Genomic DNA, 26,513 nt, shown 5'->3' on the forward strand with positions numbered 1-26,513 from the left:
GGACCTGCGCGGCCCCGCCCCTCCTCATTCCCCCTCCCTCCTCCCGTTCCCCCTCCCCCAGACACTGCCGCGGCCGCCGCAGGAGCCCGGAGCTCGAGCCGCCCAGCGACTCCCCCTCCCCCTCCCCCAGCCCCGCCCCGCCCCAACCCGGGGCTCCAAGCCGGAGCCGAGTCTACGCCTGGGGGTGAGTACGCGACCCTTCCCCAGCCCCTTCTCTTTTCTTTGAGGATCCTACCACCACCCAAAGAAAACCCCGGACTCAGCTGCGTGTCCCCTCCCTTCAGCCTCCTGCGGGACCCAGAGGTGCCCGGGCCCGCGGGACCCAGCGGTGCCGCGCGCTGCCCCCATCCCCGCACCATCCTGAGCCAAATGCGAGTCCTCCGAACCCTGCCCGAAGGTCCAGATGTTCACCGCCGTTTGTCCCCACCCCTGGGGAGATCCCGAGGGGCGGGACCCCCCGCCCCCGGCCCCCTAGCGCCTCTTCTCCCACCTGCCCGATCCAGGTGCGCGTCCCCCGCGCGCCCCTCCAGGGTTCCAGCTGCGCCCCCATCAGCCTGCCGCCGCTGTGGGGAACCTGCCACTCCCGCCCCCGAGTTTTGGATTCCAGGGTCGCCAAGTCCATTGCCCTCGGTCTCTTTTATCTTTTCTCCTGTTTCCGGGGCTGAGTACCCCAGAAGCCGACCCGGGGCAGGGGTTTGGGCTCGGACAGGGGCAGGGTTCGCGAGAGCTGGTGTGAGGCCGGCAGCTGCCCCCGGCCCGTCTGGGGACTGGTCGCGGGCTGGGGAGGCGACTGGCCCCGGGAGCGTGTCCTCTCCTTGCGCCCCACACAGTGCAGTTCATTCATGAGCCGCCCAGGCCTGCGTTGGAGGGTGCGGTGGGGAGAGGTTTCAGACGGAACCAGGAGTGGGGCAAAGGCCCCGTTGGGGGGAGGGGGCGCGCTTTGTCCCTCCTGGCCTTCTTGACCGTCTAGAGAGGACAGTCCCAAAGATTTGGCGCCTTATTCCTCTGAAGAGAAGGTCGCTTGGGAAGTGGAGAGGAGAGGTCAGAGGGGCCGGCTGCCCTTGGGGCTCTGTGCTGCCACCTGCCTGGGTCCCCTGGGGGGAGGTCTGGCCCCTCAGCCCTCCACTTCCCTGGGGGGGGGGGGGGCAGGAGAGTCCCAGCTTCTCTACCCAGTACTACTCTAGCCTTTCCCTGGGTCAGTCCAGGAAAAATGTGGCTGTGCCCAATCCCTCTTGAGGATGGACCCTCAGTCTTGCCTCCCAGGTGCATGTGAGGAGAGGAGTGGGAGTGTCTACCAGGCTTCCAGCCTAGTGTGCTAGCAACATGACTGTCCTCCAGGGCACCAGAGGGTCCAGGCCCTGGCTTGCTCCAGGTGGCACATGCTGGGACCTGCTGTTGGCTCATCCAACTCAGTCTTGGCCTATGGGTGGGTAGGTGGGGATGTGGCAAGGCAGAAGGCAGGTGGTGGGTAGCTAAAGGTAGCTAGGCTGGCTAATCCCCTTTCTCGGACATCCTGCGAGTTCTCTCCAATGATAACGGCTTCTTAGAGACCTCAGTTCAAATTCCAGCTCTGCCATTTAGCTGTGTGACCTTGACAAGTTACTTAACCTGTCTGAACCTTAATTTTAATTTAAAAGTGTGTTTACTACCAGCTCCCTACATGATTTATCATAGGGATCAACTAGATAACAGGTAAAGAAGCTGGCGCCCTGCCTGGCTGCTGATCAATAACAGGTTCTCTTCTCTGAACTCCTGACCCATCCTGGCATAACATCACTCTCCCGTACCCCCCACCTTTCTGGCCTGCTGCAAATGGATTCGGTATGTTTGAAGAGTTTAGGGCCACTCCCTGCCACTTAGTGGCAGAGTCCTGAATGGCCATATAAGCCCTTGGGTCTAAAAAAGAAGCCCATCCTGACTGAGGGGCTCTATCATTAAAGTCTCTTTTCCTTTGTTTTTATTTTTACCAGTTTCCTCCACTAAACCAACCCTTTTATGCCTCTCTTTATCAATAACATTAGCTGATTTTTTTTTAGAATCTATCACATGTCTTGAACTGTATTAAGAGCTTTACATAAGTCATCTTGTTTAGTTCTCAAAACAAACCACACAACTGAATTATTATTCCCATTTTCAGATGAAGAAACTGAGGCCGAGGGTGGTGAAATGTATTTTCCCAGGTCAGCAGCCAAATCTGTCTCACCCTAGAGCCTGAACTCTTAGCTCCCAGGCTCTGCCACCTGTCTTCTGCACTTCTCTCAGAACCTGGAATCACAAACGCAAGGTCTTAGTGGAGGGTCTCACGGCAGGCAAGAAGGAGGACAAACAGAAATAGGATGTGGCATTTCTCCAGAGCTGTAGCAGGCACTCTGTGGCCCCCAACTCCCAGGCCCCTGGTAGAAGCTGCTCTGTTGACCAGGGCAGCAAAATGCAGTGGCCAGGAGCATATACTTAAGCCAGGCTACCTGGGTCCATATCTGGATCTGTGACAGACTGGCTGTGTGACATTGGGCAAGTTGTGTATCTTCTCTGTACCTCAGTGTCTTCTCTGGGTCCTGATGGCCAGGAAATGAGATAACACGTGTAAAGCACTTAGAACAGTACCTGGCACAAAATCAGAGTAAAATAAACATTTGAGAATACATCCTTTTCCTACTGCTTTTATCCTCACTCGGTGATACTTTTTGCCCTTCCCTGTGAAGTTGGGGGTTGGGGGATGAGGCAAGGATATTAACACATCTTTGCTACAGTTTGGAAGACTGATGCCCAGGTTACTTAGTAGCAGAGTGGGCCTCCATTGTCCTTTCCTCCCTTCAGACCACACCGCCTTCCTAGGAGCACAGGCCCTAAATGAAATCTTCCCAAATAAATCTGGAAGGAAAAAGCTTTTAAATTACAACTCCCCCACCCTCACAGCGCAAAGGTTGTAAAATAACAACCTTTCAATAGCTGGAAATAAAATCTTCTACCACCCTCTACACACTGCCAGCTAAAGCCTCAGTGTCAGACTAGAGAAATTCCAGAATACAGCTGGCTGAGTGGATGAACTGCCCCCAACTCACCCCCCCACACCCCACCCCGATATTGGGCCTTAATCTCTTCCCTCCAACCAGCTACTCTCACTAAAAGTTTTGAGCAGCTGCTCTAGGTGAACTTCAGCCCAGCAACCCCACCCCACAGCCCCCACAGTTTGGAACTCAGAGGAGGACCCAGTCCACCTGAAGAGCCACCAGCTCTGGCTCCACCCTTTACCTGCCCTGTAACCTCTTGTGAGTTGCTTCTGCTCTGTGAGTCCCTGCTTCCTCCCCTGTAAAGTGGGTGATAGTGATCTGATCCAGCAAGTGTGCCCTGCCTTCCTTAGGTTTGGGGGGCAGTGTAAGATCAATGCGTTTGTGGAGGGGAGAGGGTTTTGTGACATAAAGAAGGAGGCAGCAGATGGATATGGTCATTTCAGTTACTAAGCATCTGCCTGGACCTTCACCCACCCTATGGGGTCCCCTTAAAAGCTCCCAGAGTGTTCTCCCTTTCTTTGGTGTGGAGAGGACTAATGTTGGTGGCGGGGGGGTGGGGGGGAATGCCAGGGGTCTGTACCCATTACATTCTGGCCTGGTGGAGCCTTGGAGTTAGCGAAACAGTAGAATCTGTCTTGATTGCCAGAGTGCATTGGAGCTGGGAGTTAGGGAGGGGAGCCACTTCTGCAGAGGGCCCCCAACTACCACAGACCCAAGCTACCTCTACCTACCTTTAACCTCACCTTTAACCATGGTGTCCCAGCGTTCTATGCATCTTATGTTTACATACCCAGGCTCCCAGACACACCCCCACCCACATCCCAACTTAGAGATCAGTCACCTACCTCTCCCCTACACACACACACACACACACACACACACACACACACATTGCACATGTGTACACACCTGAACGTACACATTGCCTCAGTGCTCTGGTGTTTTCTAGCTGGAGACTATTTAATGGGCATGTACAAAGCTTCCATGTTATGCAGAGCCCTGTTCTAGGCACATCAGAAGAGCATGGTGCCCTGAACACTGTTCTAGCTTTAAAAAGAGGTTGATGTTGGGACGCCTGGGTGGCTCAGTTGGTTAAACAGCTGCCTTCGGCTCAGGTCATGATCTGCAGCGTCCTGGAATCGAGTCCCACATCGGGCTCCTTGCTCAGCAGGGAGCCTGCTTCTCCCTCTGACTCTGCCTGCCATTCTGTTTGCCTGTGCTTGCTCTCTCTCCCTCTTTCTCTCTGACAAATAAATAAAATCTTAAAAAAATAAAATAAAAAGAGGTTGATGTAGGTTTGAACCCCATCTTTTTCTTTTTAAAGAATTTATTTATTTATCTGACACAGAGAGAGCAAGCGAGAGAGACCCAGAGCAAGCGCAAGCAGGAGGAATGGCAGGCAGGAGAGAAGCAGCCTCCCTGGTCAATAAGGAATCCCATGTGGGGCTAGGTCCCAGGACCCCGGGATCATGACCTGAGCCAAAAGCAGCCTATTAACCAACTGAGCCACCCAGGCACCCCAACCCCGTTGTTTTATTAGCAGTGTGACTTAGGGGAAGTTACTTAATCTCTCTAAGCCCCTGTGCCCTTATCTTAAAATGTTAATAATATCCAACTCAGGATTGTCGAGGATTAAATAAAACACGTATGTATTATTCTTGAAACAGTGGGCACTTGGTGCCTGTTGCAATCAATGGAGTTTTGGGGTTTTTTAAGGCAATTTGAGCTGGCAGGGAAGAGGGAGGCATAACACATCAGGCAGGTACTTCCTTAGCCTTCCTAACATAGGCTTTCCAGAGACTCCTTGGGACCAAGTGAAACATATAAACAACCACAGCTTCCCCCTCCATGCAAGAGCTGGTGACTCTTGCCCTGTAATTGAAGTGTCAGGAAGAGGCTGGGGAAAACCAGGGATCAGTGGGCAGGAGAAACCCTCTGAGTGCCCCCCCCCCCGCCCCCCGCCCCCGGGGGCTGGAGGATGCTTGCTCCCAGAGTTATTGTCTCTGATTCTAGGTTTGTTGTTCTCTCTGTCTGGTTTTCTCTCTTCCCTGGGGAGCCCCCCTCAAGGCAGAGTTTCAGTGTTGTCAGCAGAAGGGGTCCCCAGGGGCCCCCCAATAGGACGCGGGTGGGGCAGCAGTGCCTCGGCCACACTTCTCCTCCACCCTAGGAGCCTCCCCAGAGCCCTGCTAGGCTTCGTCCCCAGGCACTCCTAGAACCCAGGTATCCGGGCTGGCTGGCCCTTCCCTTCTTCTCCCCTGCCCCATCCACCCAGACCACAGAAGGCTGGACAGCCGCGCAGCGGTGTGGGGATCGTGGATGGAGGGTAGTACCCTGGTTGCAGGGCGCTTGGGCGGGGGAAGAGGCCCCGCCCACTCTCTCTCTCCCTTTGCCAATGGAAAAGCTCGCTGGAGGGCAGGCGTTCCCAGCCTGCTCTACTCCAGAGGTAGGAGCAGGGCACTCTGGGAGTTGTAGTCCTCACACCACTCAGGTGACCCCTGTGCTGAGATAATTGAAGAGGTGAGGAAGCTGGCGGGAAGGTGGGTGTAGCTGCTTCCAAGGCAGGGGGAAAGCAACGAGAGTCAGCAGGAGTGACTGGGACCAGGCAGATCACACAAACCCAGAAGCCCTACTCTTTCACTGACTTCCCACTCTGACCCCATCTTTAGGTCCCTACTCTGAGCACAGTGGACCAGCTTGGAAGCTAAACATCTTTTTCTTTTTCTTTCTCTCTCTTTTTTTAAGACAATTGTATTGAGAAAGTGATTAATAGAGTTGAAAACTCTAAGCAGATTAAACCATGCCATTTTTTAAGAGGTTGGAAGAAAAGATCAAGAGAAGCTAGCTTGCTCCTGACCCATCCTCCTAGGCTTGAATCCTCAGGCCTAAGACTTCCCCCATCTTCCCTCATACTCAGTTTCCAGGGACAGAGGAAAAGAGAAAGCAAACATGTGAGTGTGAGCGTGTGTGTGTGCGTGTGTGTGTATGTGTGTGTGGAGGTGTGTGTATGTGTGTGTGGAGGTGGTGGGAGGCAGACATTAGAGACTCACAACTTCCAGCTTAGAAAAACCAGTCTCCCCAGTCCAAATCTGGGCCAAGTTCCCCAGACCCAGGGTGGGGTCACAGCCTTACAGCCAATGAAGGTAAATCCATGTGACTCAACTCTCCCCTCCCCAGGCCCTTATCTCTGGAAGCCAGTGCTTCCACCCACCCAGGCTGCCGGGCGGATCTGCCCTCACTCCCTGTCCCCATGCTCCAGCGGGGAGCCATGATGGGGATCAGGGACAAGCCCAGCTGACCCCTGTTCTCTCCCCCCAGGAGGACCATGCGGCAGTAGCAGCCATGCTGCCCTTCCTTCTGGCCACTCTGGGCACCACGGCCCTCAACAACAGCAACCCCAAGGACTACTGCTACAGTGCCCGAATCCGCAGCACCGTCCTGCAGGGCCTGCCCTTTGGGGGTGTCCCCACCGTGCTGGCTCTTGACTTCATGTGCTTCCTTGTGAGTGCCCACACACTATCCCCTCGCCAACCGTACACTTGGCATCCACACCCTGTACATAGCTCACTAAGACCTGCTACCCTAACCACTCCACCTGACTCTGACTCCCCAGGCTTAACTGCAGGAGGGGTCCACATCACCCAGCCCAAGCCTAGCCCCTGACCGTCCACCCAAGCCAGGGTCATCCCTTTCTAAGACAAAATCCCAGCCCCTCCGCCCTTGCTTTCCTGGCTAGTCCAGTGGGTAGACTGTCTGCCTGCCAACCATTCCTTCTGCCCTCAGGCACTGCTGTTCTTGTTCTCCATCCTCCGGAAGGTGGCTTGGGACTACGGGCGGCTGGCCTTGGTGACAGATGCAGACAGGTAAGGCTTTGGTACTCTCCCTTACCTGTATACACACACACACACATGCACACACACACACACTTCTCAGGGATAAGAGCCAGCCCTCTCTCATCCCCCTTTGTTGGGGGGATGAAGAGGGTCCAGTCCCAGAATGGACATGGGGGACATGAGGGCATGGGCCTCTGTCCTTTGCTAGTCCCTGGGGACCCTCCCCCACCACTCCTGTTAACCTTGTCTGTTCTCTGTCCCCAGGCGTCGGCGGTGGCAGGAGAGGGAGCGAGTGGAACAGGAATAGTATGTGGGGCACCTGCCCCCTCATCCCCACTAAACCAGCTTTCTCTTTTTTTCTCTCATGCTTCTCTTCTCTTCCTGCCAAGTTACTGGTTTCTCTTTGCAGTTTACTCCTCTGCAGGCTCGTGTTTCAGGTTAACGCAGGCGGTGTGCTTTGCAGAGCAGGGGGCTCCCCAACTTGTCTCTGCCTCACTCCCCCATCTTCCCGTCTGGCTTTCAGCCTGAGAGAAGCCCCTTCCTGTGTGCCCTGCTCTCCTGGTGACTGGGCTGGAAGGGCGGTCTTCCAGGGAACTTACAGTACACTCACCTGTTGGTCTCAGAGACAAGAGGGGGTGTCACCAGTGGCTTGCCATCCTCTAATAACTAGTTCTTCGTATTTCAGGGTTCTCTGCTCACCCCTTCTGGAGGCCTGGGAGGGGGGCTTTCCATGGAGCCCCAAGTCTGGCCTTTCAGGTCACATCATGGTCTCTGCCTATAGGACTGGCGTTGGAGTTTCGGCAGCTGCTGGGGTCAGGAAAAGGGGAGGGTAGGGGCCCACCTGGGGAACATCCCCTAGCCCCCAATACCCCTAGCCCTTCTGGGGCTCTCCTAGTCCATCCTTTCCTTCAGCTCCCCATTGCTTGGTGCATAATAGTGGCTCTCTTGCCCCCCCATCCCATCCCCTGCTGGTCAGCTCCAGAACTGCAGGGCCTGCTCACATTGTTACTTCGGGGGTAACAATGAAGACAATGTCTCCCTGCCCACTGCCCTTCACTGGTACCCCCCAGGCCTCCTGAAGCAAAGAGGCGGATTTCAGGGAGGCAGGGAGAAGGCAGTCATTCCTCCCCGCTTCAGCCTCTGCGCTTTCTGTGCCTTGTCTAGCTCCTGGAGACCTGGAGTGGGAGCCCCCCACTTCAGCCCTGCTCCCCAGGAGCTCAGACTCACCAGGCTCTCTGATCTTTCACCTCCCCAACCCCCAGTGTGGCCTCAGCTATGCACGGGGACAGTCATGACCGGTATGAGCGTCTCACGTCTGTCTCCAGCTCCGTCGACTTTGACCAAAGAGACAATGTGAGTGCCCTTCCCCAGACCTGTTCACCTCCTGCTCCTCCTCCAGGGTGCAAGGCTCAGAAGCCTTGGCCTCCAGTGGTACAGGGTCAAGGACCTATGGAATGTGACCTTCTCCTCATAAGGGTAACGCTTGTCTAAGAGCCGCAGGAAACCCACCCAGACTTGGAACTCCTGGCTCTGTGCTCCATGGTGACCCCCAAGCTAGCACCAGCCTAGCATCACACATCCTGAACTTCGTCCCACATAGAACTCTGTGCCTGTCCCCCCACCCCCCAATTAATCCTAAGGACCCCTTTTCCCTTAGGGTTTTGGAAGTAACAATAGCCTTTCTGGTCCATCGAGCAAACATAGACTTCATGTTGCTCAGAGATGGCAGGCTAGTGGCATGGTGGCCCTCAGTGGGGTGGGGCCAGTTGTGGGTCATAGCTGAGTGACAGAGGCCCCTGTGGACAAGGCTTGTACCTGGGGATTCTCAGCAGTCCCCAGACCTTCATTCACATCAGGCCCAGCGCTTAGGCATTACCTGCCTGGCCCCTGTCACTCAGCCAGCATGGGGGTCCTAGACAGAACTCTAATCTTTAGGCCCCAGGATGGCCCTGGTCAGTCCAGCTTGGGCTGGGGGCCCTGGGGACAGCAGCTCTTATAGCAGCCACAGTAGAAGAAGCCAGTCAGCCTCCTGAGTTGGACTCCTGCTGGTGAGTGGCAAAGCAAAGGTATCACCCCTGCCCACCGAGAGGTGTCTGGATGGTCCCCAGACTCAAGTGATGTCCGCTACAGGGAGCAGTCCTGCCTCTTAGCTGGAAGGCACCTCTCTCCCCAATCCTGGGTTAAGTCCGGCCTTTCTACTAGGAGGAAGGTGGGGGAGGAGTCTTTCCATCTGGCCTTCCCCCATATGTCCCCAGCCTGCTGTCAGGGGGGTGAATTTCTGGCTGAAGGCAGGTCTGGGAGCTTGAGGGTAGGAACTGCAGCTCACGGGGATGCGGGGTCCAGTCCCTCTGGGGTGTGCTGGAAGAAAGGCGGCAGGAACTCAGGCAGTTTGGCCCGCCCCTCTGCTGTTGGCAGCCATGTTGAAAACGCTTGTTAGCTACAGGTCTGGAGGTCCCCACTGCCCTCGCTAGAACCCTGAGTCCCACCCATCCCTCCCCTGACCCACACAGCTTCAGGCCTTCCTCTGTTGGCGCTGCCCCGTTGGCTTTTTGCAGGGATGTACAGCTCTGGGCACGAGATCCACAGATAGCCCAGTTTGCCCTTAGTCCTTTTCTCTTTTGAGGGCTGGCACCTTCCCTCTTGCCCTCTGGGATGTGATGCTTTTGGGGGGAGGGGAGGGAGGTTGTGGAAGTTGTGCCAAGGTGGGCCACAGCCCAGAGGTGGTCACGAACATAGGGTGGCTGGGATTTGAGGTGGGAGGGGGGTTCGGGTTGGAGGGGTAGGGACTCCAGCTGATAGCTCTCTGTCCCCTAGGGTTTCTGTTCCTGGCTGACAGCCATCTTCAGGATAAAGTAAGTGAACAGTCTTCAGACTCTAAGGAGAGAGAGAAACAGAAACTTGAGAACCTGTCACTTCCCCACAAAGTCCAGCGGCCAGCAGCTTTGAGGGCCTTTAGTGCTCCCAGCCAGCCCAGCCGCCTGCTCCCTACTCCAGGAGGCCAGGCCCTGGGGTCCCGGCCTCCGTTGTCCCCTGAGCTTGCCTCACCTTACCCCCACCCCGTCTCCTGTGTGCCCCCTGCCTGGTGGGCCCACTCTGCCCGCAGCTGTCCCAGCCCCTGCCACCCCCCGCCCCGAGGGCAGAGGCTGGAGCCCCTGCACCTCAAAGCTTCGTGCAGCCAGCGGGTGGGGGCAGCAGGCAGGCTGGGAGCAGCCAGCAACAGGCAGGAGCCAGTATCCAGCAGGCAGAAGTCAGGAGATGGAGCCCGAGTGCAGCAGGCAGGCAGTGAGCGCTGAGAGAGGCAGGAGGCCCGGACAGGTCAGCACCACCACCGCCCCGGCCCAGGCCCCAGGGCCCCTGCCCCAGTGCCCCCATGCCTGTGCTTCTCCAGCACCCATAAGGCACCACTGTGGCCCCAACCCAGGTCCTCCCTCCCGTTTCTCCCTTTCCCACCAACCTGCCTCTCTCCCTCCTCACCTGCCCTTTCCATACCCTTCTGCTTCACATCTCTCACCCTGTCTTCCTCTCTCGGTGGCCTTCCCCGTCGCCCCTCTATTCCTCTCTTCTCTCTGTCTTCTTCTCCCTTCCTTCCCCTTCCCTCTCCCTTTCTCCCCACTCCCTTCCCAAAAGATAGGGGGCCCAGAGACCCCACCCCACCCCCACAGTGGTGCCAGACCAGCAGGGGCTGGGGGGACATGGGGTGGGGGTGGGCAAGGCAGGCAAGCTGTGACCCCTTGGCTGTTCCGGGCCTCACCTAGGTCCTCTGCCGCCCCTCACCTGCAGGGATGATGAGATCCGGGACAAATGTGGGGGCGATGCCGTGCACTACCTGTCCTTCCAGCGGCACATCATCGGGCTGCTGGTCGTCGTGGGTGTCCTCTCTGTGGGCATCGTGCTGCCTGTCAACTTCTCAGGGGACCTGCTGGGTCAGTGAGGGCCAGGATGGGGTGGTGGGAGCAGAGGATCGGGGGCAAGAGGACCTGTGTTCTGACCCCAGCATCATCCTCTCCCTTTTCTTACCCCCTCCCCAGAGAACAATGCCTACAGCTTTGGGAGAACCACCATTGCCAACCTGAAATCAGGGTAAGGTGGGGAAGCCAGTCAGGGAGGTCAGGGTCTGCACCGAAGTCTAGCCATGACAGGGAGGGGTGCAAGGGGCCACACGGTAGGGAGAGGTGGCTGAGGCTGCCGACGAGGCTATGGGACCCCGAGGATTTGGACTGGAGACAGAGGAGGTGGAGGTCTGTCGGGGAGCCCCAGGAAAGACCAGACCCCGAAGTAGCTGTGTGACTGCAGGCCAAGGAAAGATGGCAGCAGGCAGTTGGGGTGGGAGGCACTGTAGCCAGTGGGCAGGGCAGCAAGAGATGACCTCTTGGGGCCATTTCAGCTGTAGTGGAATAATCTTGGGGCCTGGACAACGTAGAGTGTGGGGCCTGTCCTGGGAGGGGGTCCGTGCCCAAAGACCGGGGCAGGTGGGGGACCCCGTACCAGGGCTGAATTCACAGCGGGAGCTTGGGGGCTGTCTGAGTGTGTTGCCATCCCCAGTGGCTCCGTGTCCCCCTCTGCCTTCCCAGGAACAACCTGCTATGGCTACACACCTCCTTCGCCTTCCTGTACCTGCTGCTCACTGTCTACAGCATGCGGAGACACACCTCCAAGATGCGCTACAAGGAGGACGACCTGGTGAGTGCAGCAGAGCCCCAGCCTGCCCCGCCCCAGCCTCTTCCCTTCCGTCCTCCTTGCTCGCCTCAGCCCTAAGGGGTGTCTGTGCTGGGAGGAGGCCACCTGGGTTCCTGTCCTGGCCCTGCAGCTCGAGAGCCCCTATCCACATTAAGTGACCTCCCTAAGCCTCAGCTTCCCTGTCTGTAAAATGGGACAACAGAACCTTCCTGAGGACGGTGGGAAGGGGAAGTGGATGGACCCATGGAAAGCACCTGTGTTGTGCCTGGCCCCCAGGAAACAGCTGTGGGGATGCTATGGTAGTGACAAACACTGCATTCATCACCAGGCCAGCCATGGCACTGGGCCCCTACTGCCTGAGGGTCAAGAGAGCCGGCCTCCCTTTCCTCTCCCCCAATGACCGCTTGGGAGCAAGAGACCAGATGGCTCTTTCATTAAGCTTGCTGCGTGATTTCAATGAGATACACTCTCCTGGCTTACCCTGGGACCTGGCTTATCCCGAAGGCCTCCTCCCACCCTTCAGCTCCTTGTTCCCCACACCCTCCTGGCACATTCTCGAACCTCCTCCTCCGGAAGGCAGACCCACTCCCCTCTCACCCCAGGTGAAGCGGACTCTTTTCATCAACGGAATCTCCAAATATGCAGAGTCAGAAAAGATCAAGAAGCATTTTGAGTGAGTGGCTACTCCTACCCCCAATCCCAGGTCCTGAGGGCCCTTCTTCACCGTTCAGCCCCTTAGACTCCTCCTGCCCTCGCACTGAGGTCTGGGGCTGATGCAGGGATAGAGGTGAGACCACGGGAAAATGACATGAGTCCAGGGTATTCCAGCACTTGGGCTGGGTGAGAGGCACCTGCCAGAACAGGGGAAATACAAAAAATACTTGAAAAGGGAGAAAAGTGGGGTCCTATCCCCTCCCCTACCACCCCCACCCAGCTTGAACTGGGTCATGGGTTGTTGACTCAGGGTCCATGGGCCCTTTAAGGTGTGTTGCTTCAGACTTCGATGTGATATTCTGAGGTTTGTGTGCAGACCAGGAGGAAGGAGCTCCTGGGCCTTCGTGGATACTGAGGGAGCCCAGGTGTGCATATTCGCCGAGGCTCTTTCTAGCTCTGGGGCTCTACCTTATGGGGAGGGGAATACCCTCCTCACTGATCGGCACAGTGTGTGGACAGGGTTAGGGATCCTGTCATACATTCACCTGTACACTCAGCAGACTTTCTCAGATGATGCCAAAGCACTGTGGTGGGCCTTGGGGCCACAAAAATCAATGAAAGGTCATTAAGCTCTCGGGGGTTCCCCTGGGGAAAGTGGGCCTTAGGAGCCAGTGCAGGGTCTGATGAGAGTTTGGTCTGAGGTCAGTCTGTGGCCAGAATTAGGAGTTGGCCAGTGGCCTTGATAAGGGACCTTGGTGATCAGGATCAGGACTTCAAGAGGTCTAGATCCACCATTAAGTGGCCTGGATCGGAAGTCAGTTGTTCCGGATCAGAACCGGACTGGGAGGTAGTGTCTAGCCAGGGTCAGATTGCAAACCCCTTTTTTGGTGGCCCACCGATGAGTAGTTTGTGATCAGCAATAGTGGATGGATACTCATTCATTCAACACACCTGTCTTGTCACCTTCTATACCCCACACGTAAACAAATTAGAAACAGGCCCTGCCCTCCCAAAAGTTACAGAATATTGGTTAAAATTAGATCCTCCTCAGTCAGTACAAGAGCGACTTGGGATCTTATCTGGAGTCCGAGCCGTGATCAGCATTAGGGGGCAGTCTGGGTGAGGATTAAGGACAGCATGTGCTCCGAATTAGGTGACATCTGAATATTACTGTCCTGTTGGAATCAGCTGTCGGCTTGGACTGGTAAGCCTTTAACAACCCATACTTACTGAGTACCTGCGGTGTGCCTGCGCTGGAGTCAGGCTGGGGTTTCAGCAGTATACAAAAAAAAGAACAGCCTCTTCCCTCACCTCCTATCCCAGTGGACGAGGCACATAATAAACAAACGAATTAGTGACAGACATGGCGTCAAGCCGGGGTAGGCGCCGAGAAGAAAACCAAAGCAGGGAGAGGGACAGAGTGAAGGAGTCAGGAAGGGGTGCTGTTTCCAGCGGGGTGGGCTGGGGGGACTCTGACAGGGTCCTGCCTGCCGTGAGGAAGTAAACCCCAAGAACCAGGCATCCATTCAGTACACGGGTGCTGTACGCGTACTGTGTGTTTCATCCCAGACCTGATGGGTGTCCGTGGAGAGCTCAGAGTTCAGCTTGTCTGTTTCAGAGGTCAGCTTGTGGTTTTGTTTAAGAAACAGACTCTGATTAAATTTAGTGGCCAGCCTTTAAGCAGGAGTGGGGGAGATGGTGATCCTGATTGGGGCTTGGGGGATTAAGGGGGTGAGCATGAGGGAATGACCGTCTCATAGATCCATTCATTCAGCACGTGTTTACAGAGCAGCTACTAGGTCTAAGCCGTTGGCCCAGGCCTGATGTATGGCAGCAGGCAGGTGGGCGGAGTTCCTACAGACAATAATGGTGGACTGTGTTTCAGGGAGGCCTATCCCAACTGCACGGTTCTTGAAGCTCGCCCATGTTACAACGTGGCTCGTCTTATGTTCCTCGATGCCGAGAGGTAATGGGGGGGATGACGCAGGAGGGGCCCCTGCCTTTTGCAGGGGGCATCCTGGCTGCAGCATGGGAACCCAGCTTCCCTTCCAGGTGTTTTCCAGGGCATGTGATTTTAATCTGAGGACGTACCCTTCTTCAGCTGCAGTATAAGAAACTCAGACCAAATCATAGAATTTCTGGCCCTTAAGGGATGGATAGGAAGACCCTTGAATAGAGGCGCATCTGAACCATGTGTTCTAAGCTGATCCAATTGTAGGCTCACCCCTGTCCTTAGGGAGTGGACATAGACGACCCCTGAGCTGAGCTCCCTACCCACCCTCCCTGCCATTCATAGCCCCAGTTGGGCCAGTGGGTGACTGGGCACCTGGGTCTCACAGGAAGAAGGCTGAGCGGGGGAAACTCTACTTCACAAACCTCCAGAGCAAGGAGAATGTCCCCACCATGATCAACCCCAAACCCTGCGGCCACCTCTGCTGCTGCGTGGTACGAGGCTGTGAGCAGGTACAATGTGACCCTGGGCTCCCAGAGTTCCAGCTGGGTATGGGGAAGAGGTGGACAGATCCCAATTCCAGACTTGGGTCCCCTGACCCCAGGAACACGCACACAAACGGGCCTTGCACATAACCATCCAAAGGTAAACAGACTCTCAGAGCAGGCTAGGCCCCGAGGTGGGGTAGGGCTGGGGGGCCCGGGACTGGGAGCAGAGTGCAGCCCTGCCCTCAGGGCCCCACCTGTCCCTACAGTCCTTGAAGCCCCGGTTCCCCTATTGGGTTCGTCCCCATCCATACAGTGACCCAGGTTTACAAACCCCAAATCAGAAGGGTTCAGTCAAGAGAACAGCCTTGTGCGTATTTACTGACTCTGTGGCTTTCGTAAAGTTTCTCGACTGCTCTGTGCCTCTCAGTCTCCTCCTCTGTAAGATGGAGCTACCCACCTCCAGATTGCTCTGAAGGTTACATGAGTTAACGTGTAGAAAGGCTAGAGCAGCGCCTGGCCTGGAGTAAGGCCCGGGTCAGTGCCACCAAGCGTGCCAGGGAGCGACCTGGCTCTCTGACCAGAGCCCTCCCCGCCCCCCGCCCCCCCGCGCCTCACTTGCCCTTGGCAGGTGGAGGCCATCGAGTACTACACGAAGCTGGAGCAGAAGCTGAAGGAGGATTACAAGCGGGAGAAGGAGAAGGTGAACGAGAAGCCTCTTGGCATGGCCTTCGTCACCTTCCACAATGAGACCATCACCGCCATGTGAGCCCCTGTCCTGCAGCCCATCCCCATCCTGGTGCCCTGGGGAGTAGCAGGGCTCCTGGGTCCCTGAGCTCATGGCCAGCCCTTGGCAGTAACCAGCACCCCTCCCCCAGCATCCTCAAGGACTTCAACGTGTGTAAGTGCCAGGGCTGCACCTGCCGTGGGGAGCCGCGGGCCTCGTCCTGCAGTGAGTCCCTGCACATCTCCAACTGGACTGTGTCCTACGCCCCCGACCCCCAGAACATCTACTGGTGAGCACTGCGGGGTGGCCGGGACAGGCTTCATGTGGCCTGGTGGTTGCAGCAGGGAATGGGGAAGGGAGGCAGGGCTGGGGTATCCCTAGAATGACCCTCACCTCTGCCTTCCAGGGAGCACCTCTCCATCCGAGGCTTCATCTGGTGGCTGCGCTGCCTGGTCATCAATGTCGTCCTCTTCATCCTCCTCTTCTTCCTCACCACCCCTGCCATCATTATTACCACGATGGACAAGTTCAATGTCACCAAGCCTGTGGAGTACCTCAATGTGAGACCCAGGCCCCATACCACCCCCTCTGTGCTATGTCCCGAGACACAGATACCAGGCCTCGGAGCCCTCTTTGCGGGGGGTGGAGGGGGAAGCCAGAATGTCCTCTGGCCCGGGCTAGCTCCGGTTCTGCTTGGCCAGCCCAGCCCCATCAAGAGCTCCCTGTGACCACAGGCTGCAGAGCCCTCTGAGAATGCCCTTGCCCCCTCCCCCGAGAGACACCACCCTTGGGTTTGCACAGCCCTAGAAAGATACCAGAGAAGAGAGTGAGCCCGGGCCAGTTTTAACAGACAGTGTGACCTCAGACAAGTCTCCTCCTCCTCATCCCCCCCAACCCCTGCCGCCAACCCCGTCTCTCCAACGGAAGAACAGAGGTTCAGACTTCCACTGGCTTCCGAGCTTAGATTCTGATGCCTTAATCAAAAGGTCTCTTGGGTGAACCCCAGTGTGGAAAGCAAGGCTGCTCAGATGGCCATAGAGTGAGGGGTTATTTCCACCAGCTCCTCCCTTGCTCCTCCTGCCACACACACAGCATACCTTCTTGGAGCCTCAAAGTCCAAAGTCAGACAGTTTGAAAATTCCTGAGTGATAAGAGCAAAATACACCAGACCCAGTTGGCCTGGGTTCCCATCCCCACGCCACTGCTCACCTAGCTGGGTAACCTACTGAATCTCTTTTTGCCTTAGTTTGCTCATCTGTAAAATGGGCCTATAGCATTGTTGGGAAGATCCATGCACATAAAGCCCGTGATCAGTGCCCAGCCCTTAGGAAGTACTCAGCCAATGCTAACCATGACAGTAACTCCCCCTGAAGTGGTATTCATGAGCCCGGCCCCAACCCTTGCTCTGGCCCTGCAATGTTCTGGATTTCTGCCACAGGGCCCCAAGAGCCATGGGGCCTGGGGCTTAGAGGGGGAGAGGGCAGGTAAGCCAAGCACGCTAGACAGGGGCCTGCTAGACAGCCCCCACCTGAAACGCCCCTCTGTGCTCCACTGCAGAACCCCATCATCACTCAGTTCTTCCCCACCCTGCTGCTGTGGTGCTTCTCGGCCCTGCTCCCCACCATCGTCTACTACTCAGCCTTCTTCGAAGCTCACTGGACACGGTGAGACACTGCACATGCCCTGCGCTCTGGGCCTCCTAGGTGTCTGGCTGTCCCTGCTGGGAAGCCCTCTCCCCTGTGGCCTCCCTGCCCCAGGCAGTCCCAGAGCTGCCAGGGAAGAGAGGCTGGCTAGCATCTCACACTGGGAGGCCCCCATCCCAGCAGATACCATACTGGCTGGGGGAGCAGGCCTGGGGCAGGGGGTGCTGGTTCACTTGATCTCTGCCCTTGTACCCCCTGCCCCAGCTCTGGGGAGAACAGGACCACCATGCACAAGTGCTACACCTTTCTCATCTTCATGGTGCTGCTCCTGCCCTCGCTGGGACTGAGCAGGTGGGTTGCAGAGGATGGAATGGGAACTGGGGATGATGGGGAGGGGCAGGATGAACAAGGGGAGCAGTTCAGGCTCCCACTTCCCTCACAGAGCTGGGGCACCCATGTCTAGGGGGCATCCCCAGAGGCTCATGGACTAGAATCCATCTCCCCTGATGTTCTGGGCTGTTCCAGCCCCCTACCACACCTCTCTACTCTTCCTCTCCAGCCTGGACCTCTTCTTCCGCTGGCTCTTTGACAAGAAATTCTTGGCTGAGGCAGCTATTCGGTTTGAGTGAGTGACCTGGGCCCCCAGGGAAAAAGACCAGGGGTGGGGTATATGCCTAAGACACACCGGAGGTGGGGGTAGGGAGCTCAAATGGCAGAGCAGAGTCATCCCAAGATGACACCACAGCGCTCAGGTATAAGACATGGGAGATGTCCCTGGGGTCTGTGTTGGGGCTCATTCTCTGGGAACCCATGTAGAGGGTACCTTCAAGGTATATTTGGGGCTCTGGAACCCACAATGGGGGATTTCGGTGACAGCCTAAAGATCTTGTATTCTCAGATTAACTCTAGCAGTCAAATTTCACACAGGAGACATCTGTAGTGGGATCTTGGTCATAATTGGGGAGTGACTTGGAGGTACCCCTGAAGGTCCTTGGAGTCCACAGCTTTAAATATCTGTGGAAATCTTGGGCTCACAACTCCAGAGTATTTATGGGGAACTATGGGGCTCATACTTCCAGGGTTTATGGGACACAAGTCATGGGAAGACCTCTGTAGTTTCAGGCTCTTATCCAGAACTGTGGAGTTCCTTATGGGGTACCTTTTCTGGGAAGCCCTAGGAGGCTGTTTGGGGGTGAGGGGATGGAGGGCCACGTACCGTGACTGTATATATGGGCACAAGGTCTAGGGGTCTTGCTATAGCCATCTGTAAAAATCTTGGGCTCACACTTGGGGTGTCACAGGCTTTGACAAAGGTGCTGGGGCTCCCCACCCTGGAGATCTCTGAGGAAGGGTCTGTGGAGCTTGCATTCTGGAGGTATCTGAGGCTCACACTCTGGGGGTAACTGTGGCTTAATTTAAGGTCTGAGGGGGTACATCCTGGGTATTCTTAGGGCTCACACTCTTGGTGTCTTTTAGGGTCTCATGACCTTTGTGGGGATCTCAGGCAGTCATACCCTGATCATTGATGGTCTTAGGGGTCCGGAGCACTCTTCATGATCTTTATAGGGCACAAGTTTTGGGGCACCTCCAGGCTCACACCCTTGGGTTGGATCCACTCACACTGAGGGTGTTGGACCTGTCTGTGGACAGTCTGTCGTCTGCCCTGGGGCTCATGCTCTAGGGGGCACCAGGGCATGGGTGCTTGCGGGCTCAGCTGGGGTGTCCCCACGAAGGAAGGCGCATCGGGGGCGGAGGTGTGGCGTACTGGCATGCTGGCCGTGGGCAGGCAGCCGCTGGGTCGCCTGAGAGGGCAGCGCTGGAGCACTTGGTGCCCGCAGGTGTGTGTTCCTGCCCGACAACGGCGCTTTCTTCGTGAACTACGTCATTGCCTCCGCCTTTATCGGCAACGCCATGGACCTGCTGCGCATCCCAGGCCTGCTCATGTACATGATCCGGCTCTGCCTGGCGCGCTCTGCTGCGGAGAGGCGCAACGTGAAGCGGGTACGGCCGCCTGGGGCCGAAGCGGCCCACGCAGCGCCCCCTGGTGGGCCCAGTCTGAAACAGTGGCGGCCATGCTAGGGTGTGGGGGCACATGGGTGCTGGAACTTGGGGGACCCAGTTCCGTGGCCCTGGGATATCCCCTTCCTATCTGGAGCCTCAGTTTTCCCATATGTGCAGCGATGGATCAACATAGATAACCCAGCCAGTCCTGACAGTCTAGTGTTCTGATGGGAGTTGGGGGAGGTCCGGGTCCCTAGACCTAGGGTCTTTGCACCCTAACCCCACACAAGGGCCCTGGGCATCCCATCCCCCAGGCCTAGCTACCTGCCAGCCCCTGATCTCTCAAAGGTCCCACGCCCCTCAACCCATGGCCCATCACTGTCCCTGCCCTGAACTCCCCCTCAGCCTCAGCCTCTCTTTCCATCCGCTTCACCCTGCTGCACCTTGGATATTGGGTTCTTTTTCCCCATGGCTTCATTCCTAGTCTCCTGTCCCCTTCTACCTGCCCTGCGCCCTTCTAGCCTGTCCCTCCCTCCCTCCCTGCACCCTTCTAGCCTGTCCCTCCCTCCCTGAGCCACCCTCCTGCCCCTCTCCCCCCCAGCATCAGGCCTACGAGTTCCAGTTTGGCGCAGCCTACGCCTGGATGATGTGCGTCTTCACGGTGGTCATGACCTACAGTATCACCTGCCCCATCATCGTGCCCTTCGGTAGGCACCGCCGCGCCGGGACCTGGGCCCTGCTCGGGGGGACCCAGGACCTCACCTGCTTCACTCTAGTAAGGCAGGCCACCCCGAATAGACAGGGCCCCGGCTGGGAGACCGGCCCCTCGGGCCTCCCGCCTGGTCCCTGCCTCAGTCTGGGGCCCGGCCTGGGGGGGTGGAGGGGGAAAGCCATCTCAGCTCAGGCTGGCCCCAGCTGGTGTGCCAGGCCCCTGGGCAGAGTCACCCTGACATGGCCACACTCATCCACACCAAGTGCCTTCACTCAGCTGACATACTCAGACATATATCACATGTCCCCAGTGGTGTTCCCACACATGCACACACTCACACGGGGTCCGCTGCTACACTTGGAAACAGTCCCATAAGCTCAGGAATGACCTTTGGAGTCCAGGGCAGGGCTGGGCTCTTGCTGCTCACAGAGGTACCCCGTGGTAGCTGAGCTGTGCACCTCAGACTAAGCAGCTCTTCCTTCTGAAATCTAGCAGTTTCTCTGCAGCTGTCACCCTACTAGTTCCCTCCGCTGTCCGCCTCATCATACCTACCCCTTAACCACTCTCCCTGGTTATCAAAGGCTCCAAACTCCCAAACTAACCTCCTCATCCTTTCAAAAGTTCCCATTCCCTCAGGCCCCAGGAAAACAGAACTTAGCACCTAATTTATACTCCTCTGTGTAGGGACAGGGTAAGGAAAAAAAAAAATTAAGGGTTTCAAGAAGAAGCTCATTGACCAAAAGAACAGACTTCTAACAGTAGGATTTTCAGTGAGGGGCTATGGAAGGAGGCGGGGAGCCTGAGGAAGGGGACACTGTGTGCTCCTGCGATGGGCTTGGGGCTCTTCCCGGACTGGGGCTGGGACAGGAGGAGGAAGGCCAGCCTGTCAGCCGTCTGGGAAGGACTAGGACGAGCTGGGACGAACACACAGAGGTCCCGCAGCACTGGTTCCGAGGTCAGAGCCCGTGTGGCTTCCCCCAGGGCTCATGTACATGCTGCTGAAACACCTGGTAGACAGGTACAATCTCTACTACGCCTACCTGCCGGCCAAGCTGGACAAGAAGATCCACTCAGGGGCTGTGAACCAGGTGGTGGCCGCACCCATCCTCTGCCTCTTCTGGCTGCTCTTCTTCTCCACCATGCGCACCGGTGAGGGCCGCCCCACACACACACCGCCCCGGGGGGGGCGGCAGGGCACGGTGGGGGAGGATGCCATCCAGAGTGAGGCAGAGCAAGCCATGGGAGAGCCAGTGGTGGCCAAGGGCTGCAGACAAGGAGCCCAGGAGAAGCCAGGTCAGGCCATGGCACGGCATGTAGGAATGCAGGACTGCGTTCAGAAGGTAGCCGAAGTGGGGTGGTGGGCCCCTGGGAGGGGTTGCCCAGAGGAGAGGTAGCAGCCCCATCCTTTGCGTACCCCCCACCAGGGTTCCTAGCCCCCACGTCCATGTTCACATTCGTGGTCCTGGTCATCACCATCGTCATCTGTCTCTGCCACGTCTGCTTCGGACACTTCAAATACCTCAGTGCCCACAACTACAAGGTGTGGGGCGAGGGGGGCAGGGGATGGCTGAGGGCAGAAGCTCAAGGGGGTACAGGGGAGCAGGGGGCTGGGTGGGAGCTGAGGGCGGGGCAGCAAGGGTTCAGGAAGGCATGAGGTCATGATGGCGACTGAGGGCAAGGACAGCTCCCCACTCCCTGACTCATTCTGGACCCCTCAAGATTGAGCACACGGAGACAGATGCTGTGGACCCCAGAAGCAATGGACGGCCCCCCACTGCTGCTGCTGTCCCCAAATCTGCGGTGAGTACTGGGATTCATCATGGCAGAGGGGGGTCAGGGGGGTGGGGGGAGGAGTTGCTGACTGAGGCTCTGCCCAAAACCAGGGGGGATCCCACTAGTCCTCCAGGAAGTGAAGCCTGTTCCAGCCCCCGGGGTCGGGAGAGATCTGGCTTCACTGAGGGGGCTGCCCACCTCTCCCTCTGGGAGGCTCACTGTCCTGCTCTCCAGAGACCCTGAGATCCCCCAGTGGGTCCCTCGCCACAGGGAGCAGCTGTCCACCCTCACCCTCTACTCCTTTCCCCCTTCAGAAATACATCGCTCAGGTGCTGCAGGACTCGGAGGTGGATGGGGATGGGGGTCCTGGGAGCTCAGGGGATGAGCCCCCATTGTCCTCATCCCAAGATGAGGAGCTGCTGATGCCGCCTGATGGCCTCACGGACACAGACTTCCAGTCTTATGAGGACAGCCTCATAGAGAATGAGATTCACCAGTAAGGGGAGGGAGGGGCCCTGGAGGCCACGCCCTGCCCCCACCCCACCCGCCCCCCACGGACACTAAAAAAAAAAACAAAAACCGCTAATAATTTATTAGATCTAAAGCTCCTTCATCCCCCATCCCCTGCTTTCATTAAGGTATTTAAAATGGGGATCTCACCACTCTCCCCCACCATGGAGGGAGGGAGGGAACCCCCAACCTCAGTGAGAAGAGCCCCGAGCCGGACCCGGGGCAAAGAGGGGTGCAGACAGGGTTCCCCCAGATCGGTGCCCCCCACGCTAGTAGTGTGGTCAGGAAAGGGTTATTGAGAGCCAAGACGGGTACCTGGTGCCGTGGCTGGAGACCTGGGGGGGTGGCCCAGGCATATCAGGGGCTGCCCCCTCCCAGTTCTTTCCTCCCTCCTGAGCCCCCCCTGGGATCTGGCACTCCAGGGAAGTGGAGCCTCCAGCCCCGTGTGGGTTGCATGAGGGGGAGGGGCTGCAGAGTGGGAGGAAGAGTCAGGACCCCAGTCAGGGAGGCGACCTAGGGGTGGGGGGTGGGCATGGCTGACACTGGAAAATGGGTTTTTGCACTGTTTTTTTTTTTTTTTCCTTTAAAATAAAAATGAAAAGAAAAGCTCTGAGGCAGGTGTCTGATTTTGCTGCTGCCTTGGGCACATGGGCTGGGGACTGAGCACCCCGCTCCATATCTGGAGGACTTGTCCAGTGCCTGGGCAGAGACTTCTGGTGTGGGACCTCGGTTTCTCCAAGGAGAGGAGAGAACAGGCCCAGGAGACTTAAGGGGAGCCTTGGGCAGGAGGGGCCTGCTGCGGTCACACTGGCACCCCCATCCGGTATCAGCCCTCAGCTCCATCGCTACTCCCTTCCCTGAGGAAATGGTGGGACTGCTCACAGGGACATAAACCCACTTTCTGAATCCCCAAAAGCCACACAAATGGGATGGACATTCAGGGAGAAAGGCCTGGCAAAACCACAGGTTCTTCACTGGTCCAGGAAGATGGCTTCCTGGAGCAGAAAGATCCCAGGAGGGCTACTTCTAGAAGACTCGGCAGGTGGTTCCCAAGGGGAGAGGCAAGAAAATGGGGCAACAGTAATCCACCAAACAATATTATTCGTTGTCATTGTTGCTACGACTTCTTGAGCAGGCGTTATGTTTCTGGAATTATGCTAAGTGGCTGTATTATGTGTTCTAAGGCATTTACTCCTCAGGGAGTTGGCTCTAGGGTCAGGCGTGGGTTTGCTGTGAGGATTACTTGAGATAAGATATGCAAGTGCCCACTTGGCCCAGTGCCTGGCCCATGGAAAACACCCAATAAATGTCAACTATAACTAATGCTATGATCATTAATAGTACCTACAAAGTGAGTGTGGTTTCCCTCTTCTTATGGAGGCTCAGGCAGGCAGCTATGGGGTTTGCCCAAGATTACCGGCCTGGAAGGAGTCTTGGGAAAAGCCCTTCTGGGCACCTCAGTGAGCCAGGCCCCGCCACCCTTCTGTCCCTTCCCCCTCAGGAGTGCCTGAGGCCTCGAGAAGCTTCCTGCTGGACAAGTCTCCTACCCAGCCAAATCTTGCCCGGTCCCAGACCCAAATGTAATCCACCCTCTGTAAGAAATTTTCTATGGCCATTCTAGCCCATCCCCCAAAGGCCCTCCCAGCCACGTGGCCACACACAGTGTCTCCTGCATATCTAGTGGGTCTCCCGAGAGCCAGGAACTCCAGTCCCAGCTCTGCCACTACAGCACTGTGCAACCCGGGGAAGGCCACCCCTCCTGTCCACACCCATCTGCTCATCAGTAAAACCAAGGAGTAAGAAGACCAAGTGGCACGAAAGTCCCTGAAGCACCCTGCCCACCCATCAGCAGGACCCAGAGAAGAAAGGGAGTCAAGGAACTCCTAGAGGAGGAAAAACAAGAGACCCCAGGAGCAGGAATAGGAGGGGGAAGAGAAAAAAACAGATATTACAAAGGTTTGCAGACAGGCAACCAGAAATGACCAACAGCAGGGACAGCAAACACGGGCACAGGGGGGGCCTGAGTGGCTCAGTGAGTTAAAGCTTCTGCCTTCAGCTCAGATCATGATCTCAGGGTCCTGGGATCAAGCCCCAAATTGGACACTCCGCTCGGCGGGGAGCCTGCTTCTCTCTCTCTTTGCCTGCCTCTCTGCCTACTTGTGATCTCTGTCTGTCAAATAAATAAATAAATAATCTTTAAAAAAAAAAAAAACAACAACATGGCACAGAGCCTGTCAAAGATCGCCCATGCACCGACAAAGGGCAGGAGGTGCGTGGTGTGCAGGGTTCGCCCACCCCAGCTTGCAGAGAGATGCCCTCTGCCTGTCACACGTGGCTTGGAAGGCCCGTGTTCCCTGGTGGATAGCTGTGGGCAGCTTGGCCTAGGCCTCAGCTTTCACACGTACGACAGAGCCACAGCCTTTTATTTATTCATTTATTTATTTATTTAAGATTTTATTTATTCATCTGAGACAGAGTGAGAGCAAGAGCAGGTGTTAGGGGCAGAGGGAGAGAGAAGACCTCTCTGGCTGAGAGCAGACCCCCGGCTGAGCCAGGAACCCTGAGGCCACACGGGGCTCAATCCCAGGACCCTAAGAACAAGACCTGAGCCAGAGGCAGATACCTAACCATCTGAGCCGCCCATGCCCCCCAGGACAGACCCACAGTCTTGTGAGATATGGACCTGCAGGCAGAGTCCCCAGAGTGCCAGCAGGTGGGTGGGCAGAAACTGGCTGTGAATTTGGAGCAGGAAGCACACACAACAAATAGGTCCCAGAGGGTGCAAACAGCAATCTGGCCCTTGATCCCTCCATGAAACCCACTCAAACTTCTAACTGTTCAGCCATGAAAGTTGACATTCAAAGAGGGAGGAATGACAAGACCCCACAATTATTAAGGCCAAAATGACCAGCGTGGTACCAAAGGCCTTCCCCAAGGTCATTGAATTAAACCGTAAACATTCCATCACCAGCTCTGAGGCAGGGAATAAGGTGTGCGCAGTGAGGTGACCCTTCCCCAGGTCAGATAGAAAAGTTCGGAAGGGCAAATAAGCCTGGGGAACTGGGTTAAGGGGCAGCGAACAGACAGGGAAGGGTGGGAGCCCAGGTAAGGGCTAACTGGCACTGGCGGAACCCAGGTCAGAAAGGGGAAATTAGGGGTACCTGGGTGGCTCAGTCATTAAGCATCTGCCTTCGGCTCAGGTCATGATGCCGGGGTTCTGGGATGGAGCCCATCATCGGGCTCCCTGCTCAGTGGGGAGCCTGCTACTCCCTCTCCCACTCCCCCTGCTGGTGTTCCCTCTCTCACTGTGTCTTTCTCTCTGTGTCAAATAAATAAACAAAATCTTTAAAAAAAAAAAAAAAAGAATGGGAAGGGGGAATTTCAGCAGGCTCATTTGATGCACATTTCCTGAACCAGGATTGAATGTCCAGTTCCACGCTGAGTGCTGAAAAGGATCTCAATGGGTGTGGGTGGAATTGGGGAAGGAGGAGGGAGGCCGCATGGAACCCCAAAGTCCATCTCTCTTCTTCCCTTTACAGCTGAGGCCAACAGAAGGTAATGGACAAGAGCTGAGGATTTAGGCTCAAATCCCAGCTCCGCCACTTACCAGCTGGGTGACTTTGGCCAAATTATACCATACCTTCTGAACAGGAAAACTACTGTCCTCACACACAAAATAGTCCAACACCAAATGAGGGAAAGGGGGCTTTTCCCACACCAACCAGTTCTCCAGCTCTCCAGGCACCAGCTAGGTGTTTGATGATTCCAGTCAGTTCTGACACTGTCCAGCTGGAGTCAGCATCAGATCCCACAAGAGCTCCATCCCACAAGACTGCCCCCACTGCAGATGCCCATCATGAGTCCCAGGCTGTCACCTGGATCGAAATTAGGGCTCTCATGACCCCCTGTCAGGTTTTGCAACGGGTTATGACAACACACAGAACTCTGGGAAACACATCTCTGAGTTTCTTGGAAAAGGATGTGTTAAAGGATACCGATGAATAGCCAGAGGAGGAAAGTCATAGAGTAAGATCAGAAAGGTCCCAAGCACAGTCACTTTCGTCCCTGTGGTGTGGGGGTACACCACCCTCCCAGTGCATAAATGTGTTCATCAACCCAGAAGCTCTCTAGACCCCATATTTAGGGATGCTTCTGGAGGCTTCCTTATATGGGCATGATTGCTTATTAACTTCATCTCCAGCCCCTCTCCCCTCCCTGGAGAAAGAGGAATGAGGCTGAAAGTTCTAGACTTTTAATCATGGCTTGGTCTCCCTGGCCACCAGCCCCATCCCGAGGCTAGCCCGAAATCCTCCAGGAATAACCTCATTAGAACAAAAGATGCAGTTATCTCTCACGAAATTCCAAGGGTTTAGGAGCTCTGTGTCAGGGACCAGGAGCAGAGACCAAGGACATATTTCTTATTATGTCACCCCTGGCCCTCATCTTTCTCCTCTGTAATGTGAGGATAAATGATACCATGTCCTGGAGCTGTTTTAAGGATTAAATAAGCAGAAAGTTCTTAGCCCAGTGTTCAGCACA

The 26,513-nt window shown here is 56.3% G+C and overlaps 1 protein-coding gene across 2 annotated transcripts; it reads left to right on the plus strand.

The window, feature by feature from the left end:
• Positions 1 to 61: 61 nt before the first annotated feature.
• Positions 62 to 22,584, plus strand: TMEM63B (transmembrane protein 63B). Of its 2 annotated transcripts, XM_059178097.1 has the most exons (24): positions 62 to 184; positions 6,327 to 6,509; positions 6,792 to 6,871; positions 7,106 to 7,147; positions 8,104 to 8,194; positions 9,656 to 9,693; positions 10,622 to 10,764; positions 10,870 to 10,921; positions 11,413 to 11,521; positions 12,121 to 12,191; positions 14,058 to 14,138; positions 14,512 to 14,635; positions 15,240 to 15,373; positions 15,487 to 15,624; positions 15,742 to 15,895; positions 16,893 to 16,999; positions 17,243 to 17,329; positions 17,538 to 17,603; positions 18,817 to 18,979; positions 19,581 to 19,686; positions 20,673 to 20,840; positions 21,116 to 21,231; positions 21,411 to 21,491; positions 21,779 to 22,584. In XM_059178097.1, exons 2-24 carry the CDS (start codon positions 6,351 to 6,353, stop codon positions 21,962 to 21,964), a joined length of 2,496 nt encoding a protein of 831 aa, XP_059034080.1. In that variant the 5' UTR covers positions 62 to 184; positions 6,327 to 6,350; the 3' UTR covers positions 21,965 to 22,584. The 2 variants fall into 2 exon arrangements, with proteins under 2 accessions (XP_059034080.1, XP_059034081.1); XM_059178098.1 differs by lacking the exon at positions 7,106 to 7,147.
• Positions 22,585 to 26,513: the final 3,929 nt, after the last annotated feature.

This window comes from Mustela lutreola, chromosome 6 (genome assembly GCF_030435805.1).
Source record: "Mustela lutreola isolate mMusLut2 chromosome 6, mMusLut2.pri, whole genome shotgun sequence".
Classification (NCBI taxonomy): Eukaryota; Metazoa; Chordata; class Mammalia; order Carnivora; family Mustelidae; genus Mustela; species Mustela lutreola.

Excerpts from the sequence above, each read along its gene's own strand:
- TMEM63B (XM_059178097.1), top strand. The coding sequence starts at position 6,351 with ATGCTGCCCTTCCTTCTGGCCACTCTGGGCACCACGGCCCTCAACAAC. Across the intron at positions 10,765-10,869 it reads CTTCTCAGGGGACCTGCTGG|AGAACAATGCCTACAGCTTT; the intron begins GTCAGTGAGGGC and ends CCCCCTCCCCAG. Across the intron at positions 18,980-19,580 it reads AGAGGCGCAACGTGAAGCGG|CATCAGGCCTACGAGTTCCA; the intron begins GTACGGCCGCCT and ends TCTCCCCCCCAG.